We start from the raw sequence: 23416 nt of genomic DNA on the forward strand, positions 1-23416 counted from the left end.
TTTTTTTTTGCTTTACTTATTGGTAATTATCATATCCACATGATGGGAGTTAGCTTTCCTGTCTCAAATCATTTCACCCTTATTAGATTAACCTGTCTAGCTAAGACCAAAGTCCTGGTGCATGATTAATTCAATAATAAAGTCAACAAGTTTGCTTGCTTTTTATTTTGTGTTGCTTGTAAAAAGAATGAAGTTTCAGAAAAGAGAACCAAAAATCTAAACTTTAAAGGATGAAAAGCTGAAGGTCATTGGCATTTTGTCTCTGAGTTTGGCTATGGCTATGGCTATGCAAAAGTGTAGGACACCCCCTCCCCCCAAAGAGATTTTAATCTCAGGAAACATCAAATCAGAGGTTGATGCATTCACAGACCATCTGTAAAATGCAGTAATTTTATCTCAAGTTGTCAAAGATGATAAAGGCACTCCCAGATCAGTCATGATGCACGTGCAGCTCAAATGGTGTCACGTGATAAAGCACACACAAAACAGCTTAGCTGTGAAACTATGATGCCCACTCTGACTAGAAATTGATACGTAGTGCCACCAAAGGTACCAAACCCATGTGCATTTGTGCCCACTTTGAAGGCGACCCCTCCCTCCCTCCCTCCCTCCCAATGGTAATGCCCAAATTCATGGCATTTCTATTACTATTATTCCTCCCCAAGTAGCCCTTCAAATTTACACACTTTCTCTATGTCTTTGGCTGCATCCCTATTGTCCTTTTGCTTGCCATAATCACGCTTTGTTAGGACTGCATAATAAAGCTAAGAGCCGACTTTGATTTGCATTATTACAGAAAAGCATCACCTGCAACCACCTCACCCCAAAAAAATAAAATACCCATATAGGATTAAACTTTTAGGGCAACGAAAAAAAATAAAAAATTTTAGGGATTTATTATGTATCAGTCACTATTCACTCTCACACTTATAACTTTTTCATAAGGTGTGTGTGTTTTTCATAGAATATGAAGGTATTTTTTATAAGGTATAAGGTGGTGAATAGTGACTGATGAGAATAATTTTTTAAATTTTTATATGCATTAATTAAAAGAGAAGTGTTACATTTTTATAAAATGATGCAGTTTAATTTGATATAATATATCAGATCTATTTTATAATAAGAACTATTTTATAATATGATGTACCAGCTAAAAATCATATTCATTTGTATTTTTTTTTGTAAGACATATTTAAGATTACAATATACTATAAATTATATATAGCACAATATACACTATAAATTATGTAGAGTGCATATTAAATATTACAATACTAATTCAAATATGAAATTTTGGATTCTTCATGAACTTATATTTATTATTTTTGTGAATTAAATAAATTTTTATTTGCACACGACACCACAACTGAAAATTACAGATGATTTAATTATTTTTATTAGTATCAATGATTGTTGACTAAAGTGGTCACAAATTGCCCGGGGGGGAATACAGCTAATAAGAAGTTGCATACGTGTCAATCATTGGCCATCCGTAAAACAAGGGAGAAACATACCACACTCTTACGATATATTGTCTGTATGGACTGAGAATGGAGGCCACAATTACAAAAGGAGTCAAACCCAAGGGCATTTCAGTAAATTGAAGACGCTTCCGGACCAGACCAGTGAAAATATGAAGCCACACCGGCAACCTCGGTTTGTGTTAATTAAGGTATCTTTATTTTCGTAAATGAAATAAGATGGATAAAATGAATTAAAATAATTAAAAAATAATTAAAAAATAATATTTTAATATTAATTTTATTTTAAAATTAAAAAAAATTAAATTATTTATTATATTTTATTTAAAAATTTAATAAAATTATAATAATTAAATAAAAGAAAGATGGAAGGAGATCGAAATGTTTTGCGAAAGTTAACGAGGCCTAAGTGAAGTGAAGGCGAATAATGGAGTATTATCAGAGTGTTTGGCGGGTTTTTGAGGTTGATATAACATCTGAACCCCCCACAAAGCTCCATTTCACCTTATTAATGGCGATACCCCCCTTCTCCCCCACATTTTTGCCACTTATTTACTCCAACTCTCTCTCTCTCTCTCTCAACTAAAGTACTAAACTAAGGCATGCCTATAACCACAACACACTGTTTTCAGTTCCTCAAATCTCAGTGGGAGTCTCAGAGCCTTCACTCTAAAGCTTTATCTTCTTTCTTCCACACCAAGCACCTAAAGATCCGGAACTAGGTACCCACCGTCACTTGCTTTCCCCCATTATTTTAATCCCATTTTGCATGTTATATTTATATATATATTTTTTTACGTTTGGTTTGAATTTCGAATGTCAACACATTCGCTGGTTTCTCTCTCTCTGTTCATTTCACTGCTCTGGGTGCTGAAAAATCAGCTGAATTATTGCGCATTCTTTTGGCGTTTTCTTCATTGTATGGTTTGGTTTGAATTCGACGTCCAAACGTGTCAAATCTGGTAATTTTTTTCTTTCTTTTTGTTGGAGTGGTTTTTTTGTTTTTCTGACGTTTTGTTTAAGAAAAACAGTGGGTTTTAGCTTAAGATACCTTTTCTTCCACATTTGGCTGGGCATTGGGTTAAAATTCTATTCCCCTCTTTTCCCTGTTTCTCAGTGTTTTAGCATTGTAGTTTTTCTAGGTCTTTTCTTGTCCTTTCTTCTTCTTCTTCTTCTCTCTCTCTCTCTCTCTCTCAGAGGGTGAAAAAGCTAAAATTCTCTGTGTTTTCTAGGACTGGGATCCGTGAATATTTTCTTTCGAGTCAGTATTTGAGATTGAGATTGTCTCTGGGTTTGGCATTTTCGGAAAGTTTATGACTCGTCGAACAAGGTACGAGCCGGGATTAGCTTTTGTTTCCGTTCCTCGTTAAAACTTTCCCCTAATATGTTTACTTTCTGTTTGGTTACTGAGAAAATTGTGGAACGTAATGACAAATAAAATTTAGATGCTTGAGCTCTACCCAGCTCGACCAAGTAGTTGTAGTAGATCCGGTTAAGGGGACTATCTGCATTATATGATTCCCAAGGGGTTCCGTTAGGATTTGAAGTTATATCAACATATTTTTTGTCAGACCAACCGTGTCTTAAATTTTTGATAATGTAATTTGAAGATCTGATTTGTACAAAACCTCGTCTTGTCTGAGTTTCTTCATGATTTCAATTGTCCTTTTTTTATGCTAGCAACATTCTCATTACTTTTCAGTTTTGTCCGGCCCAGGGAGTTGTGGGATCAAATGCCAAAACCTTTTTTCTTAAAAAATATTTTTATCTTTTAAAGAAAGATGTGCATAAAATGTCATGTGGATTACCATTTTATATCAACGGTTTATTTAACAAGACTAATTACACACACACACACACAGATGCGCACACACATTTTGGGCCTGCCAATTATTGTGTAACTAGCTATCCCTTAATGAAGGAAAAGTGGCACAAGCATATGTTTGTGCTGAGAAAAGGATTCTAATTTGAATTTTGAATGGGAAATACAGGGAAATTTAATGGCATATGCAATTTGCTTCTTTTTATCACATTTATATTTTAGACGCGTCAGAATTTGAACTCCGGATTCAATAACTACTGGAAAGTAATTCTCGGTTCTGTTATTACTAATTTTGACCTGAAGAATTTAAATTATCAAGTTTCTTCTTTTGTCTATTTCGTCTAAATTCTGGTTGCTAGGTAGAATCCACCCTTGAGGATGTTTTACCACTTTTAAGGTATATTACACGTCAATGTACTTATAAGAAAATGTGTTTTAATCTTCAAAGCTCAAGGCTTGAATTAGTGGAGATGATGTTTGATTAAAGGTTCATGTAGTTTATTTATGTTTATTTTAAGAAGGAACGAGTTTGGTAGGACTGAGCTTTAACTGACAAAATGTAGTGAACCTTCAAGTTTATAATCTTGAGCCATGTTGGATGCACCATGTCAATGACTGAATCTCTTCTATTTCTTCATCCATAAAAAAAAGTTTCCCAACTTTTGCACAGTTTTCATGCTTTTATAAGAAAAACTTGTCTTGCTGAATGCTTTTGCCCATTTGAGTTTCCATGAGTAAGCATCTAGTTCGAGTTCTGGTATGCATATCCTGCTCTAAAATCTTTGTCAGGTTCCAATATATATGTTTTTTTATAAGTAAGAAGAAATTTTATTGGAAACAAATGTATAGGCAAAGCCCATGTACACAGGAAGTATGCAAAAGAAAACACCTAAATACATTCTAGGAAATAGAAATCGACATCAGAAAATCATGAATGGAATTGCTGTTAATCACTAAAGCAGAAACCAAAACGGCAAAGAGTACACAAAAAAAATTCCAAAGTTGCTCCTAAGAATGCTACTTGTCATTAAAATACCGCTCATTCCTTTCCATCCACAGTATATGTTTTTCTTTTGTCAGATTTATTTCTATGTGCTACCACAAGGGATTAATTATGGTTGCCTGAAATACTATGCTTTTTGGTTGTTCGTTTCTATTAGTCTTCCAAGCATAATGATGCCTTTCATTGATTGCTTTTATATGTTTATGATCTCTCTTTTTATCAAACAATATACTCTTCTGCTAGCTATAGAACTTGTTAGTCATTGCTTCTTGCAAGGGGATTTAAAAAAAAAAAAAAAAAAAATTCTAAGAACAAACTGCTACTGATTCTGGTCTTTCTAGAAGACCTTACTGACCTCCAAACTGAAAAAAGAAAACTGACCTCCAAGCTGGTTCGAGGTATTTGTACCTCTTCAAAGTTGTGATCTTCCTGCACAATGGACTAATGTTCCTTTCTATGCATTTTTTCTTGTAAGTTCATAATATTAGTTGAGAACAAAAAATTGTTTCTAGAATATTGGTGTTTGTCATCCAGCAGACAACAATTTTCACCATTCCCCATGTTTTCTGCTTTTAAAGGTTCAGCATTATTACATTTATTGTGAAATAGTACAACTTTTTGTGTTGATCTAGAATAAATGCTAGAGGGGACTGATGTGGAACCCTGATATTATGCAGCCAATCATAGATTAAGTTTCCAGCAATGTCAAGGATTACAAAGTGGAAGCTTGAGAAGACAAAATTAAAAGTTGTCTTCCGTCTACAATTCAACGCCACACATGTAAGTTTGCTTACAACATCGTAAAAATTTATGCAACTGCAAGAAATTTCCATAAGTTCAGTTTATCATTATCTGTGTTGATTTCCTTGGAGGTGTAACATATGCTTCTGGTTAAGTTTTTTCATAAATTAGGATTTCACTATTTAAATACTTACAGACAGGCACCCACAATCGTTGACATACATTGATACAGAAATTACAGCAGCGTAAGGTGAACTGGAAAAGGTTATTAAACCATATGAGTTAATGTAAATTGTGAAATTATTGCAAGATGCTGAGCTAGCTAGGAATGGAGCCAAGTATGGCTGAGTAGGGCAATTTCCTTCACTGAAATTTCTATGAATTTTAGGTTTGGCTCATAAATTCTACAATTTTTAGAGCTTCTATTTTTTGCATGCACTGAGATTTTTAAAAATGGAAGTTGATAATTCTAAGAAATTATGAGGTTTTGTTGTAAAGGAAAATTACAGGATTTCAATATGAAGACCTTCATATTTTGAAATTACGTACTTATAATTTTTCATTAAAACACATTAGCTATTCCGGTGTGATGCGGGGTTCTGCAACTAGTTTAAAAAATATTTAAGGAGCTAAAAGAACCTACAAATTTGAATTTAGTTGCATGAAAAAGTGTACTGAAAACTCTTTCCGTATAGTTATCTTCTGGTGTTTCGTGTTTTATTATTTATGAGTGCACACATATATATATATATTCAATATTACTGTACTTATAAAAAAAATCTTCATTATTACTGTGATAATATGTTGTGATAGAACTGTTTCTTTTATACAAAAATTTCAATGCTGCAGTATTTGTCCCAGTATACATATGTTTTTTAAGCCTTAGAGACTATGATGTAGACTGAAGTATTGCAAGCATTATTTATGTTCTTATTTTTTGGTTCTAATAAGCTTTTGTTACTTTTCCAAAGTACATAAGTAAAGGAATCGGGATACTTTGCATATACTAAATTCTCAGTCCAAATGACTCTGTACATTTCTCCCATGGATGCATAAATGTTCACCACATTTTGAAGTGCTTTACCATGCATTCTGAATATGTGAATTTTGTTTTGATTTTTTTATATAAGCATTAAATAATTTTTTTTTTCTCCGTGATCTAGATTCCCCCAAATGGATGGGATAAGCTGTTTATATCTTTCATTCCTGCTGATTCTGGAAAGGCAACGGCAAAGACGACCAAGGCAAATGTGAGAAATGGGACGTGCAAATGGGCAGATCCTATTTATGAAACTACCAGACTTCTTCAAGACATAAAAACAAAGCAGTATGATGAGAAGTTCTATAAACTTGTGGTGGCAATGGTAAATTCCTTCTATCATTACTTCAAATGAGATTTTCAGTAATGTAGTTAACGTGCGAACCATATAAGTTTACCTAATCTGTTCCCAGTTATTATCTTTTTCTTCTTAACAGTGGTACTTCCATCCTTTCTTTTTGTTTATTTTTTTAATAGCTGAGATTGACTTCATATTGGCCTAAATCTAGGGTTCTTCACGTTCCAGTATCCTTGGAGAGGCTAACATCAACCTTGCTGATTATGCCGATGCCTTAAAGCCTTCTGCTGTTGCACTGCCTCTTCATGGATGTGACTCTGGAACTATCTTACATGTGAGGATTTCTGCATTTCATTCTCTCCTTACATAATGCTTTCTTCAGAAAGTATTTGTTAATTATCTGCTCTCTAGCTCATAGATTAATAACACCTAATATCGTCGTCTGTAGCTTCCAGTAACAGTGTTTTATTCTAGCTTGCTTGCTGTGAAGTATTTCCCATGGAGATTTAATGTTTTTTCTCATTATGTTTTGTTGGTTTTGTCATTCAATGCCAGGTCACTATACAGCTGCTAACATCTAAAACTGGTTTCAGGTATTGCATCTAGAAGTATATTTTTTGTACTTAGGCTAATTTCAGCGCATTCATATCTATGTGTTGGCTTTCAGAGAGTTTGAGCAGCAGAGGGAACTAAGAGAGAGGGGTCTGGAGACAACTTCAGACCAAAATAGTCATTATGAATCTGCTGGTAGAAAAGTAACATCTTCTGGAGAGATTGTCAATGATCTAATGGATAAGGTTTGATCATTTTGTTGTTGCTTTGTATATATAGTATTTATCTTCTCTTTGTTATAATAGTAGGTCAAGTAATCTGTCATAAGGAAAATTTCCTCCTCAATAACAATGTATTTCTACTAATTTGTCCAATGCTAGCCTGAGCATCTGGCTTCAGTGTCATGGCTAAAAAGACTTATTCTAAGATTACAATGCTTTTGAGGTTGTTTTAGTTGCATTTCTAGGAAATTTCTTTTGTCTGTCACGAATAAAATTCCTCTTTCAAGGATTCTATGCTTCCGTAGAAAGATAGCAATTGAGGCTCTCTGTTATGCTGTTCTATAATCATCAAACAATTGACATGAATCCGTACTACACAAGCTTAGTTTCAAATAGCCTGGCAAGAAAATAGGCATTGTTTTGCATTTGAAAAATAAGTCCAGTGTCACCATTGCCTCTAAACTTCAGCCAACAATTTCAGTCTTGCATTCATATTATTGAGGCAACTTTGTTGAACCTTTTAGGCGATATGGTTTTACAAGTTCGCTAATTGCTTGGACTACAATTCGGTACAAATTTTATCGTATAAGATATTTGTTTATTCACTAAAAAAATCTTTTTCCTAGAAATACAAAGGAAATATGCAGGTCTTGTTAAACCATTTTGGGGAGGGTGTGGGCTCCGAAAATTCAGAACAGAGAAGCATAAGAAACCATAAAAGCAAGGTGGAGAAGCAAAGAACTACTAGGTGATCCTGTCCGGGAATTGATACTTGCATGATTTAGTCATGATCTAGAAGAGTCCAGTGATTATAGTAATTCTCTCTAAATGAAAGACAATAGGAAAACCCATCTGTTATAATTATACTCTCTCTCTCTCTCTCTCTCATAATTACACCACAAGTTCAGTGATACTGATGAGATTAGGCCATCTTAAAGTGATTAGCTCATTTCATTGTTGGAATTACTAGCGCCTCTGTCTTGGCTGGCATACATTTTTGAATACATATATGAAAAAAGATTTCTCTTTAGTATCATTGTATCCAAAGTACTAGAGATTTCATTAATAGAATTTTGTGTACTTTGGGACAAGTTGAGTGGCCTGAATTATTTGATGGTGAATGATACAATTTAGTGTTCATATTCAAAGCAATTTTCTTGGCTCAAAGATTTTCTTTATGATTGACAAGCATGCTTTTCTTCTTTGATTTTCCATAGATTAATGCAAGAGTTAGATTCAAAAAAGAATCTCAAGAACTTCCTTCGCTTGAGGAAGAGGTTGGACTGAATGAAGAGTATGCAGACTCCACGGTTGGGTTTGATGGCTCATCCAATACTTCAGAAAGTATATATGCCGAGAAGCATGATGTGTCCAGTACAAATGAAATTGACAGCCTTAAGAGTACAGCCTCAGGCGATTTAGGTGGACTCTCCCTTAGTCAAAGTCCTCAGCCAGAGAAAGGGGACCATTCTGATAATAGATTTTTGGCCCAAGGGACCAGTGATTGGGTTCAGGGCTGGAGTTCGGACTATTCTGCAGACAATGATTTAGCAATTGTTTATGAAGAGAATAGTAGACTTAGAGGAAGCTTGGAAATGGCTGAATCTTCTATTCTCGAGCTTAAGCTGGAGGTAAGTGCGTTACAAAGCCATGCTGATGAAATAGGTGTTGAAGCACAAAAAATTGCCCAGCAACTTGCTGCAGAAATTGCTTCAGGGGAAGAGCTGGCAAAGGAAGTATCTGTGATGAAATCAGAGTGTTCAAAGTTCAAAGATGATCTTGAGCAGTGTAAAGGTTCTAAATTAGGCCCTCAACGTTTGGAATCTATTGTGACAGACCAGGAACATGTATTTCAAGAGTTACATATAAAATGGTTAAAGGGGCTTTTACTAGTGGAGGATAAGATAAGAGAGCTTCAAAACAAGGCATTCTTTGGATCACATGAAGTTGACTTCAGGTTTCTGCATGCGGACTTGGAGGCACTGCTTGGTGTTCTGCAGGATGTCAAACAAGGAACTGGACAGGCAATGTCAGGGCTCAACTTGACAAGTGTAAAGGATACCAGAGAAATGAAGTTACATAGAAGTGAGCTAGTTGTGCCAGGAACTGGGTTTGATGCTGACTTGTATCAACCAGAAGGCATCCTTCATTGTCTTAAGATTCCTAGCCTGGTGTCTCATGAATCTGATTCTGTTGATTCTATGAATGCATTGAAAGGGAAACTCTTTGAACTTCTAAGGGAGTTGGATGAGTCCAAAGCTGAACGGGAAAGCCTTGCCAGAAAAACGGACCAGATGGAATGCTACTACGAAGCTCTTGTTCAGGAACTTGAGGAAACTCAGAGGCAGATGATGGGAGAGTTGCAAAATCTCAGAAACGAGCATTCTACTTGTATATACACAATTTCATCCACTAAGGTAGAGATGGAGACTATGCACCGAGAAATGAATGAACAGCTGATAAGACTTGCTAAAGACAAGTGTGATTTGGAATCTCTTGGCAAGGAGCTTGAAAGAAGGGCTGCTTCTGCTGAAGCTGCACTCAAGAGGGCACGCCTTAATTACTCGATTGCCGTGAACCAGTTACAAAAGGACCTAGAACTGCTTTCTTTCCAGGTTCTATCTATGTTTGAGACTAATGAGAACCTTATCAAGCACGCTTTTGCAGATTCTCCTGGACCAGTCTTTCAAGGATTCCCCGAAATGGTGAAGAACCAGAAATTGGATTCAGAGGAATTTGGCACTTCCAAATTGTTGCACAGTCAGCATAACTATCCGGGGGTAAATAAAGAGAACTTGTGTGGAGATATTCCTTTAGAGGATTTGAAAAGATCACTATGCTTGCAGGAGGGGCTTTGCCAGAAGATTGAAGAAGAAGTTTATGAAACGCATTTAGTGAACGTGTACTTGGATATTTTTTCCAAAACTCTACAGGAGAGTTTGCGTGAAGCAGGTTGTGAATTTATACTTGTGAAAGAGAAACTGGAAGAATGTACATGGCAGCTGGAGCTTTCAACCAAATCCAAGGAGTTACTGATGCTTAGGCTGCAGGAAGCTCTGGATGATGTTCATTCTCTTAATGATTACAAAGCCACTTGCATTGCGAAATGCAATGAGTTAGCTCAGCACAGCCAAATTTTAGAATCAAATTTACAAAATGTTACCCATGAAAATCATCTTCTCAATCAAAAGATTACTGAATGGGAAGCATTGATAACAGAGTACAAAAGTTATGAGAGTACATATGAGGCCTGCACTGCAGAAAAGTTAGAGTTGGAAAACTCATTGAACCAAAAGACCTTAGAAAATCACAAGCTTCGAAATGATGTTACCTCTTTTCAGGAAGAGTTAAGAGCAGTTAGAACTGAATTTGATGGGCTGACTTCTGAGAAGGAGAATCTAGAGGATGCTATCAAGTTTCTGCAAGATAAGTTGTTAAACCGGTTGGCATCTTGTGATAAAAAGTGTGATAGACTGTCTCTCCAGAGTGAATCTTTCTGTCAGGATTTGGGGTCAAAGAACTTAGCAGGTGTTGTGCTGCAATTAGAAGAGCTTCATCAGAATGCATTTGAAAAGATTCTCCAACTCATGGAAGAGAAGGAAGGTCTGGTGGATGAAAGAGATTTGGCTCAAGTGTCCTTAAAAACAGCAGAATCAGATAATTTGATCACGAAACAGAAGTTTGAACATTACATACGGGCTATAATGGATAAACTCGATGTTTCAAGTGCCCTGCTGCAAAAGCTTCAATTAGAAGTTGATATTATTGCTAACAGAGTCAAGGTTAGCTCTGAGGCTGAAGAAAGATACTCACAGCAGCACAGAGGACTCTTATCTGATCTAGACCGTTTCGAAGTTGAGCTGCAACAACTTACTTCTCAAAACAAGGATCTTGCTGAAGAAATATTGAAGTTAGAGAGTGTAACTGACAATCTTGAAAAGTGTAAGGTGACCATAGCAACATTTACGGAAGAAAAAGACACTTTAGTGGCTTCTTTAGAGGATAAAACAGAAGAATCTGCCAAGCTCACATTGGAGCTTAATAACTTGAAAGAAGGTTTTCAATCCCTGCATGATGAGTTGGAGATTGAGAGAAGCTCCAGAGATGAATTAGAGAGTACAGTTTTGAAGCTTAATTTGCAACTGGATGAGAAGCAGCGGCAGTTACTACATTATGATCAGCAGAAAGATGAGCTGGTCCATCTCAATCAAATGTTATCAGATCTAGAATTAGAAAAAACAAGAGTCTGCCATCTTTTGTTGACCACCGAGGAATGTCTTGAAAATGTTCGGGAAGAATGTTCTTCTTTGGAAACTTATCTATTTGAAATGCATGAGTTTTCAATTGATACAAATGTTAGACTCATTTTCACAAGAACTCAGTATGATGCCTGGATAGGGGATCTCGTTCAGAAACTTAAATCTGCAGAGCAGCAACTTGCTGAGCTTCACCAGAAGCATGTTAATGAAGAAACAGTACATGATTGTCGTTTAGCTAGTGAAGCCTGCTACATTGAAGAGCATGCAAGATGGTCAACAAGTCTCGACTCCTTGAGGTTGGAGTTAGAAGCCTCTAATGCTGAGAACGGAGTTCTTCTTCATAGAAATAGTGCTATAACGTCTGAACTTGAGAAGTACAAGAAGGTGGCTGAAAATATGGAGGCTACTTTCTATATGGAGAAAATTCAGCATGCTCTTGAGCTTGAAAGGCTAGAGCATGAGTTAATGAATTCTGAAGAAGTGGTTGATAACCTGATGTTCTCCAAGGAGGAACTAGACGTCAAATATTCGATACTCAAAACCAAGTTAGATGAACAGAATGCTTATATAACCTTGCTGGAAGAATATAAAGATGAACTGGTAGTGCTGAGGAAGCAATGTGGTGAGGTTAACCAGAGGCTTGCTGAGCAGGTTCTAAAGACAGAAGAGTTTAAGAACTTGTCCATCCATTTGAAGGAGCTTAAAGACAAGGCTGATGCTGATTGTCTCCAGGCTCGTGGAAAAAGGGAACCTGAAGGACCACCATTTGTCATGCAAGAGTCCTTGAGAATTGCATTTATCAAAGAACAGTATGAGACCAAGCTGCAAGAACTGAAACACCAGATTTCCATCTCCAAAAAGCATAGTGAGGACATGCTGTGGAAATTACAAGATGCAATTGATGAAGTTGAAAATAGGAAGAAATCAGAGTCTTCTCACTTAAAAAGAAATGAAGAGCTGGGTTTAAGGATCTTGGAATTGGAAGCTGAGTTGTATTCAGCCCTTTCTGAAAAGCGTGAACTAATGAAGGCTTGTGACCTGATGAAGGCTGAAAAAGAGTGCTCATTAATAAGCCTTGAATGCTGCAAGGAAGAAAAGCAAGAGCTTGAAGCCTCTTTACAAAAATGTAATGATGACAAATCTAAATATGCTGCAGAGATTAGCTTGATGAAAGATTTACTAGAAAGTTCTGCATCCCAGATAAAGATTCAGAAGGATGGCTATGATAGATTGCTCAAAGGGGATTGCACACATGATGAGCCAATTGTTAGAAAGCTTCATCAGAAAAACCGAATTCCAGGCATTCCAAGTAGTGTAAGAGTAAGTATGGAGGCCACTCCTTGGAATAGTACGACTGAGGAACTGTTTCGTTCAATAAATTACGATGAACGTGCTATTCCTGCAGATGAAACTGGCCAAGCAAGTGCCCTCATGAATGTACAACACATGCAGGTACTTCATTCTTTGTTTTTCTTTTTTTGTTGGGATCATCCTTTAACATGTTAATTAATATATAGTTCATTGCTACCTGTACAAATCTTGCAATTAAGTATTTAAATGGTACAATTTTACTTATATTTGAAAATTGATTAGATTACCCTATGAGAACATATTCATGAAGTGCTTATCAACGACGCCTGTAAGTTAACCCACAATATGTCAGTGTAGAGAAAGAAATATTTAGGAAGTCTATCTAATGTTTCTCGACAAGCGTCCATTCTGCCTACAATTTACTGATTGTTAACTTGCTAGGTTCTGTTTGCCCAGGAGACCCTTTTTCCTTTTGGAAAAAACGAAAAAGGCAATATGGTTTGTTGTATAAACATGTAGCAAATATTCTTTTGCCTTTTCTTTTCATAGCATATTTCCCTTCTCATCTTTTACACTCCACATTTACCTTTTGCCTTCAGTAGGGACCCTTTTTGGAGCTTTTTTCAATTGTAAACAAGGATTTTATTGATGATAATGATAGGCATAGCCTAATTGCACGAAACTTATACAAGAGTGACACATAGGCATGATTATCAAGTGATACAAGTAAGTCATGGATATTCAATCTATTGCAATTGACCAATGGAGTTAAATGTGAAACAACTAAGCTCATTAATTAGCCGCTCGCGATATTCAAAACTTCTTTCATTCCTTTCTCTCCAAAGACACCACCATATACAAATGGGGGCCATCTTCCATATTGTTGTGATTTGTTAGAAAATCAATTATACTTCATGGCATCACCAAAGCTAATCCTACTCTAGAAAAGAAATCATTTCGCAGGGTCATTGACAACCTCGCAGTGAAGTAGGAAATGGAACATCAATCCATCACAATACTCTGGCATTTCCTTAAATAGTCTAATGTGAGGATCTTCCCCAAGGAACCCGTCCATATGAAAAAAGCTGCTTTTTGGGGTGCCTTAGTCTTCCAAATACTCTTTCATGGGAATGGGTTTGCATTGTGCATAATAAGGGACTTGTAAAAATGAATGGATGGTGAACTTTCCTCTCTCCGAAGGGCGCCGGAAGATCTGATATGCATCTTCCACCCTCACTCCAATAGAGTACTTGTAAAACTCGGTGAATACTTCAACTTCCCAATCTTTTGTGGCTCTGGAGAAAGTGATATTCTATTGAGTATAACCAATGGATAATTCTAAAAGATCTGCAACTGAGGCATCCTGCATCCATGCAATTCCATAGATTTCTATTAGGCTTTCTTGAGGGCCTTGTCGCCACACTATAGGTCATACTAGAATTTGATTCTGGACCCATCATCCACCTCAGAGAGAGTATATCTAGAGAAAATTCCCCATTCTTTTCTTATATGCTTCCAAATCCCACCCCATGAGACCCGTTTTGGAGCTTAACAGGAGCTTGTAACTTGTAAGGGCTTTTATATTGGCATAAATGTAATTGAGTGTTCATGTGACTTTGATCAAAGTTAAAAGAAAAAGGATAAATAAAAAAAATAAAAGAGGTGCTATTTGTATTTTCATTGTTATTGTTTGGACTAATTGTCTTTTGATTAGGTTTGAATGACTGGAATGCATCAGTCTAGATCACGTGAGTACTGACCTGAGTGCTGGAATCTAAATTTAACACATGGGGCACTGCTCTCTTACGTGGCCATACTACAATTATAGTGTAGTTCCTTGTTATTTGTTGGGGTTCCCCAAAGGAATGCTTGTATATGCATAAGTAGAGGCTTATGGGCTGCGTCATGTTTTTTCATGTTTTTCTCATCACTAATTGTATAAAAACTATATGCAAGCAAAACTGTCCATTATCTCTAGCATTTAAGAGTTTATTTAATTTTTTAGGCCTGTAAATTAGGTTTTTTGCCAGGAGCAACCTCTGCCTTTTTCCCAGTCCAGAGATTTTATAAATAGTAATTTTGCACCTCACTCATGAGCTTGTGTCGTCTGAGATCCATAAATCAGGCAGCGCTTGAGACATCTTTGCAATAACATTTGGCTGTTTTGGGAAAATTTCTGTATGACTAAATGCTTTCATAGCTGTAAGGAATTTGATGAAATGAAACTCATCAGTTACTTTGCTGAGAAAAATGATGGTAAGCTGATGTATGTTGCTCAAAATCTGCAATTATCAAAAAAAAAATGTTGCTCAAAATCTTCAGTTTCTGAGTGATGTAATAACACTTGCTTGCCAGTTCTTGTCAATGAAGTAGTTAGTAGTTTTGTTCATTTGTTATACCGAATTAACTGATGGTACCTTTAAATCATATGTGCACTACTGTTCTAAAAAAAAGAATGCGTAAAAGAAAATATTGTTTACTTTTATTTTTCATCTATGGTGTGTATTCTCTTGTAAGAAAAACTTGATCTCTAATAAGTTTTGTGAATAATCGTTTGTCAGGATATTCTTGAATCTGGAGGTGAAGAAGGTATTTCAAGTATTGTGCTTGTAAATCAGGAAGACTTGCTGCACACTGACATAAAGCATTTAGCTCTTGCCAATGATCACCCTAAAGCTCAGAGTCTAAAGTCTAGCCTGGACCATTTAAATAAGGAGGTATACATATTGTATTTTGTGATGGAAAATGATAAGATGCCTGCATGTCAATTTTAGTATTGGTCTCAGAAGGCATGGAGAAATGAATATAGCATTTATTTCCTCATTAAAGACTCTAGTTCCTTGCATTATATTTGTTATGAGTATTTCCTGATAGAATCTAACTGTTTTCTGCTTGCAGTTGGAAAGGATGAAACATGAGAATTCGCTCATTCCCCAAGATTATAGTGATGTTTACTCAAATTTTCCAGGTTTACAAAGAGAACTAATGCTGTTACATAAGGTAGATGAATTAACCTTGCAGTATTTAGCACTATATTCTAGATACTCATTTCTTCTTCTTTATCAGGCAAATGAAGAATTGGGAAGCATGCATCCTTCGTTCAACGAATTTTCTTGTAATGGTAATGCATTGGAAAGGGTACTTGCCTTGGAAATTGAACTTGCTGAAGCACTGCAGGCAAAGAAGAAATCTAGCATCCATTTTCAGAGGTACATAATTTATGACTGATAAACCTGGCTAGGTGACTACTGGTTGGCATTGTTGGGTGCACAAATATGTTTGGAGCTCCCAAAAGTTTGTTTCTTTTGCATGTTCAATGTCTTGTACTTTAAAGAGATATTTTCTGTATATATAAAGCCCAACTCTGCCTTAGTTTGGCCCCAAATGCAAAGTACAAACAAGAGCTCAAAACCAGTATTATAGGCATCCTGTAAAGCTTTGGCCCCAAGGTTCTCTTCAAAAAGTTTGCCAGTCCACTCACTTTCAGATAAGGCACATTAAATGCACTCATTCAGCTCCTTAATTCTTTCCCTTATAATTTTTTAGAAGACTTTGTCATGTACATTTTTATGAGTAGTGCATTGACTCGTTTAGAATACTTAAAATTGGTTATTTTGATCTAATCAGGTATTTGTCAGCATTTATACTAGGTGTTTCTATAGCTTTAACGAAAGCATAAGATAACCGAAGTAACATACTAAACCAGAAGTTTCAGAATACAAATGTATCTTAGAATTTTAGGGGATGAAGGTAGTTCACCCTATAACTAGCTAGACAAAGGATTCATCATATTAATTAACATGATACTCTTTCCTCCAGTTCTTTCTTGAGACAGCATGGTGATGAGGAAGCAGTACTCCAAAGCTTTCGAGATATCAATGAGCTTATAAAAGACATGTTGGAACTGAAGGGAAGGTATTCAAGTGTGGAGACTGAACTGAAGGACATGCATGATCGATACTCTCAACTAAGCCTTCAATTCGCCGAGGTTGAAGGAGAGAGACAGAAACTGATGATGACTCTTAAAAATGTTCGGGCATCTAAGAAGGCCCTACTCTTGAATCGCCCCTCATCAACTTCCCTTGGAGAAAATCCCTCCTAGCCTCTCAAGTGTCTGCCCAGAAACCGTCCTATACTGAGCTCAGTTAATACAGGTGCACATGGACACTGAGCATTCAAGGACTGGGAAGCTGCAGCAATGGCCAACTATTTTCAAGCTTAGTACAGGATCCCCAAAGCTAAGTAGCAGGTACTTGTGTAAATTAAAATTTTACTGTGCTTGCCGGCCATGTCATCGGTTACTAGTATAAATTATAGATCCCTGTAACGTCTTGGCTTTTTATTTTTATTTTGCTCCGCCTCATCAGTGCAATTCGTTCAGCTGTATAGTAAATCAAATTTTTTTGACTGATAATAATTCTATTTAGATCTTCAGAAGAATCACAAGAACATCCCCCCCACCCTCCAATTATCTTGTTACTGGAAATTGACCATTGCATTCAGATTATGTTGCACATGACCATAGTTTTTTTTCTTTATAACTCGATGTTGGACATTGCGTTCAGATCTACATTACACATGACTTGTCGGATTTTTTGGTAGCAATGAGGATAGGTTGCTTATTGAGTGGAGTATCTGATACTTAAGTTGAAGAGCTGTAAACGTCTGCATACCACTTGCTGTTTGATCTAAACGACGTTCGAATCAACTTCCAAAAACATCAGGATTGTATGTTAGCCCTCTCGTGAGTGGTTGGCCCCAAAAGACACAGGAGCAGTAGTTTTATTTGTTATAGAACCAAAGAACAAGATATTTACTCCTTCCATCAAGCCTCTCTAAATCAATTTAATTTGGACCTGATTTTAAACGAGAGTTGGTCCTAGCATTCACCAATATCATTTGGCCATTCTGCTCTGGAATTTCCATATTTTTTTCTGCCACGTGGGGATGCCAAGTGGTACATCTCGCTTCTCACGGCTCCCCTCAGAATTCTGTGGATCAAACCATGTTTAATTTCGCCCTGGGATTATATTGCTCTTGGTGTCTACCAAGAGTGACACAAGTCAGCCTTATTCGTTTGTTTTTGTAGAAAGGAGGTGAGATGAGATGAGATGAGATCTCCTCAAATGAAGCAGACCTTACAGAATATATTATTATCCTTGTATATATTTTTAATAGCATTAAATATTTAATCAATATTGTAGGATCCACCTATATTTTCTTCAAAAAGCTTACATGTCATCTAAGATTATATTCTTGTAACGTCAAGTGATAGATCCCCAAATCAAAAAAAGAAAAAAAAAAAAATAAAGAACTCTTTCTTTTACAACTCCTTTTTTCTTTCTTTTTCCCCATTTCACATTGTGTCGAGGAAAATCTCTTAATAAAATAAGCTTCAAAACCAGCCCAATTTCGTTCTATCATTCACAAAAAATGAAGAAACCACAAGTCGTTACTGAAGGAAACCACAAGATCAAAGTAAATGATGTGTGGGGGAAGAAACCTCCAAGCTTCTTGTTTCTGCATCTGCTCAATATTGAGAACTGGGTTGCTGAACTGCATATCAGCAAGCATCTAACAGCAGCACCTGGGAAATTACTTAAACACAATTGGAGATGCTCTGTTTGTCAAAATTGTGGCTTGAAGCTACATGATGGAGCATGAACAGCAGGCCGCCTTTGGAGAATCATCTTGCAGTTTCTCTGTAAAGAATGCAGCAAAGTGTTACTCTTTTTGGTTGGAGCTGCATTTTTCCTATCTTTTGTGGTTGAAGGACTAAGATACTCACCACCACCATTAAAAAGAAAAAGAAAAAGAAAAAGACTAGATGGAAGTAAATACAACAAGCACACAGCCAAACACAAATTATTCACAGGTATGGCAAAATATAGCAAATAGTTGATCTGGGAAAGTACAGCGCTCCCCGAAGAGCTGTGCTGCAGAGGAATAATATAGACTATGCAGCAATCAAAATTCCAGAACGCTGGATTGGGCGTACAAGGAGTGATTCTGCGTTATGTGAGCTGAAGAAAATGGGGATGATGGGGGTAGTAAAAGTAAAAGAAACTTAAAGCTAAATGTTCTACACAATATTGCCAAAATGATGGACAAAAAGGTATCATATGCAGTAGAAAACACATATAGGTATACTACTTTAGTCGATGGATGCACCCTTACGAGCGAAAAAAATCAGAAGTCAATATGGCCACAAACTTTACTCACTCATTAGCATGAAAATATTACCGACTTCATTTAGCCCGAGAATGAGGCATCTGTATGTATTCCTTAGCACACCCATAGTAAAGACAGCCATACACACAAGCACATACAAAAACAAAATGGATGAGCATGTATGTCTAGTGACGATTAAGTGCCATATGCATCATGGATTACCACTGCTCTTGTCAGAAAGAGGAGGCCGCACAACAACATGCATAGTGATGACACCTTCTGAGAGTTCACCAACTGGGAGCCTGGACTCCGCCAGCGTCCTGTTATTTTCCAGTATCTTTCCAGCATTGATAAGCTTCACATCGTTTACTGTTCTCGGGCCATTTTCTTTGTCTGTCAAATAGGAGAAGATATTGATGAGAAAATTGTAAATATCAATCAATTCAATAGCAAATTCTAGCACAATATTGTGATCATTAAACTACACAATAATTCAACAGTTTAGGCAAGATACTTTTTCCTATGTCTATCAGTTTGTTCTTTGCATAGAAGACAAGCTATTGCCGAACTACCAATAAGACAGAACGATGGTAGCAGAGACAATAATTCCAAACATCATTTCAGCATCTCAAGCAAAGCAACCACAAAGACAAGTAACATGTTCTTTGTTTTAAGAATTCTGCTTTGCAATCTATGCGAGTCTGTAATGCTTTCAAAATAGAAAACTCTATCTGGTATTGGTTATATAATTTGCAGAAACCTACCAACTTAGAAAAGAATGCCATCAAAAGGACCAAAAAAAAGAAGCCTTTTCTCTTTAAGGCAGAATGAGAAGCTCGATCTATTAAAAGACTTTCAAGAATGGAAGAATTTGAATAAGATATACCGTTAGTTTCAGAAACAGTATAACAAAAAGCACACAAGTTGTTGACAAGTGCAAAAAGACACAAATTAATCTAGAACTGCACAAAAACACAGAAATTAATGGGTGTAGGAAAAAAAAAAACATTTACAAACCTTTTGGCCACTGTGCAAGTATTTTTCCTTTAAGAGATGCCACAGAGGTAGCTGGACTGTACTTGCTCGGCCCTATGTCGGTGCCATCAGCTAGCCTGAATTTGACCTCTATTAAATCTTCACTTGCCATAGATGAAGCTCCCACCAAAAACCAACCCTCAAATTCTCATATCCAGAATCAGATTCAATTCCACAAAGATCCAATACCTCTTTAATACAAACCCTTTTCTCTATTTAGAGAGATTTTGGGTCGAGAAACTAGAAAATCGCTATTACTCTGTTCTACGGTCTGAAAATCGACACTGAATAAGAAGATATTGAAAACCCAGATCAAATCTCATAGGATTTTACGAAAATAAATGACCTTAAATCCTCCACAAGGACAGAAAGGCACCCACTAAAGAAGCACAGTAATTGATGATATACAGAAATACCAGATCCAATCTCTAAAATGTCAACCAAAGAACAGTAACGGAACAGAAACTCTATGAAATAGAGAACAAAGACAAGAATGTGGTAAAAGAAGAAAGGAAGGAACTACCTAAATAGAAACTTTCACAAGGGACATCTTTTTACCCGAATCTAACTGAAAAATCCAACCATTTAGTATTGCAGAAAGTGACAATTTTTCACATAGTTGCCCATATTATTTTATTATATTCATTGGATAATCAATGAGTTTCATCATTCATGCCACTAATAATTTTCATTTTTCTTCATGATTTGAGATTTCGAAAAATTGGCCCACCAATTAGCCCAAGATCCTACCCAGTAACAGCTAGCTGGCCGACGTTTCCTCCCCACTTCTACAGTAAATAAATTAATTGAAACAATAAAAAGAAAAGAGATTACAACTCTCATTATAATTTTTAAACATTATATTGATGTGATTGCGTACGTTACTGTGTCATGTTACTCAATTTAAAGACAAATATAATATTCTATCGGCTATAATAACAATACATAAGATGCAAAAGTAGCGATGGCATGGTCGTTATGTTTTTTCTTTTCCTTTTAATAAGTGTTGCGGGTATCAGTGCTCTCTTTATTATTATTTTTTTAATGAGAATTGTTTTGGTTATAAAGGAAATTTTTTAGTAAAGGATAATACGTTAGATTATAAAATTATTTTTATTATAAAATAGATTAAATATCACATAAATTCATGTCTGTTTGTAAATTTATTTTTATAAAATTTTTTTGTGACTATAACACTTTTTTTTTAACATTATTTGTGAAAGATAGAAAAATATCATTTAAGATGATTGATAATTGAAAGAGTCGCAATTGTATTTAGACTTTTGCTACTTGGACTCTTAATTATATTGGATATATATTGATTTGGCCGTGTCTACCATTTCAACGACGTTACGCTTAAAATGTTATGAATATATATATTTTTTGTTTAATGAAATTGTATGGGATTTCATCTCAATTAATATTGAGACAAGACAAGTATAGTCCACTCCACACATCTATTATTTTATAAAATATGGTGCAAACCACCGTTGGATTCTGATCAGAGTAAAGTCCATTTCAGAAAAATCCAACCATGGCAAGTAGTATTGTTGAATCATATTAGAGCTGAAAGAAGGAAAATAAAATATTAATCTGAAAGAGTATACTCAGGAAGTGAACCTCAAATAAGAAGGTTTAAAGACTAGGTCAGAAATGGAAGGCACGTTCGATTACTTAATACTAATCATATATCCTAATCTATAATAGATTCTCCATTGATCATTAGCTGTATATCAGCAAGTTGAATTAGTGGCATAAGCACAAACATGAGAGAGAGAGAGAGAGAGAGAGAGAGAGAGAGGTTGGTTTGGTTGGAACTTCTCGTTTGCTCTATAATTAATACATCATACTCTCTCATGATTAGTACATTGAGATGGTTTAGTCTAATTTTGTCGGCAAAACCAGAAGCATGTATACTCTCCCTGTAACTTCAGATATCCATGAAAGATGATAGGATTGTTGAATGAATTTACCACATCAAGATAACAGAGAGGGAAAACAAAAAGATAAAAAGGAATTTATTTGACAATAAACACTTCTACCGAATTTCTGTATTCCATACAGAGAGCCTCATAATGTTTACCCATATTGTAGAAAATCAGTCCAAATCAGAAAAGGACAAACTAGCTGTTTGATGGTGACATTTGAACATATCAGTTATTCTTGACCAAACTTTTGTCTATATTACTTGCTTATGAGAAAGGACCACAAATAACACAACAAAATGAAGTGGATGGAGGGATCTTGAATTGATTCTGTATGATTAGAGTTTCAGTTGGTATGAGGTGAATGGATTCTGAAACAATATTTATTATGGAGAAAATTAACATACACTCATCATTAAGACATGAATTTGACAATACAACCATTAAGTGTAATTTGAAGTATTGTTAAGATAAGATATAATCTAATGCTTAGATGACAATTGAGAGATTTTTTGTACTCAGTCAATGGGTGGCTACACCTACAACTCTTGAATCACACTGACATGGAAGGCCAACCATATTAATTAAGTAAAAACAACACAGAAAAGCATATGACAACTAAAAAGGACCATATGACATTAGCTAACATCTGTAAGAATGCTGCCAGAGGAGAACAAAAAACAAAACAAAACAAAACAAATGCAAAAAACAAAGAGCAGTTCAAGTATTCGGTGAAAATAAATGATGAGGCCCCTTACTTCTAAATCACAACTCATCAGACTTCTAGGAAATTAACTAGACCCACAGTTTTCAGGACTTGGACGAATGGAAAAGGCCAGAAAGTGGGGAACCCTCGTGACCACATGACTTGGCATTTACTAGTTGGAGGAATAGTCCTGAAGGTTTTCAGAGAAGTCGTTTGTAGTCTCCTCTCAGGAGAGATTTGACAAGAAAAGGTATTCTCCCCACCCCAAGTCCCAACAGCAGAAAAATGTTGCCCTTTTCAGTGGTTGAAGTTGCCAGATCTCACATCTTTACATAACTGTTTGACACAGAATCCAAAATGGTAGCTTTCTCCATCAATTCCCATTATCTCCAACCTCCACCACCATCATTTGTTTTCCTTTTCTTTTTTCTTTTTTTTTTTATTTTTTTTATTTTATATATAATGCTTTCTTCTTTGAAAGTTTTTCGTATATGGACAACCCATCTGCCGATCAAGCGCCAAGAGATTCCCTCTTAGGGGCACTAACAAAGCATTACAAGTAGAAACCAATAATGCAGATGCAAAATAAGAACCCATCTTTTTAAGAATCAGCTTAGACATCCTCTGTAACTCCAGTGATTTAGATAATTAAACAGAAGTGCCTTATAAGCATAATAAAAACCATTTGAAGAATAATAGTATAATACTCGGAACTCATAAAAAAATTCAACTCAAATTTTGCAAGAGTATTCGCATGGATAAAGATTTAAAGCAGTGTCTCAGAATTTGTAAGAGTTTTCGCATGGATAAAGACTTAAAGCAGTGTCACATACATCATTCTGATATAAATAG

The 23416-nt window shown here is 35.9% G+C and overlaps 2 protein-coding genes across 3 annotated transcripts; one reads left to right on the forward strand and one right to left on the reverse strand.

Annotated features, from left to right (window-relative positions):
* Positions 1–1996: 1996 nt before the first annotated feature.
* On the forward strand, positions 1997–17136 carry LOC109012582 (putative leucine-rich repeat-containing protein DDB_G0290503). 2 transcript variants are annotated; one of them, XM_035684145.1, is made up of 12 exons: positions 1997–2203; positions 2714–2811; positions 4984–5086; positions 6211–6411; positions 6596–6718; positions 6940–6977; positions 7052–7181; positions 8375–12868; positions 15289–15444; positions 15626–15727; positions 15794–15936; positions 16547–17136. In XM_035684145.1, exons 3-12 carry the CDS (start codon positions 5009–5011, stop codon positions 16827–16829), a joined length of 5748 nt encoding a protein of 1915 aa, XP_035540038.1. In that variant the 5' UTR covers positions 1997–2203; positions 2714–2811; positions 4984–5008; the 3' UTR covers positions 16830–17136. The 2 variants fall into 2 exon arrangements, with proteins under 2 accessions (XP_035540038.1, XP_035540039.1); XM_035684146.1 differs by lacking the exon at positions 2714–2811.
* A 923-nt stretch (positions 17137–18059) lies between these two features.
* On the reverse strand, positions 18060–20503 carry LOC109012583 (membrane-anchored ubiquitin-fold protein 6). Its single transcript, XM_018994295.2, has 3 exons — positions 19916–20503; positions 19121–19291; positions 18060–18429 (listed from the first exon to the last, which is right to left on the reverse strand). The coding sequence occupies exons 1-3, from the start codon at positions 20043–20045 to the stop codon at positions 18374–18376; spliced, it is 357 nt and encodes a 118-aa protein (XP_018849840.1). The 5' UTR covers positions 20046–20503; the 3' UTR covers positions 18060–18373.
* Between the last annotated feature and the right edge of the window lie 2913 nt (positions 20504–23416).

The sequence above is a fragment of the Juglans regia genome, chromosome 13 (genome assembly GCF_001411555.2).
Source record: "Juglans regia cultivar Chandler chromosome 13, Walnut 2.0, whole genome shotgun sequence".
Taxonomy (NCBI): Eukaryota; Viridiplantae; Streptophyta; class Magnoliopsida; order Fagales; family Juglandaceae; genus Juglans; species Juglans regia.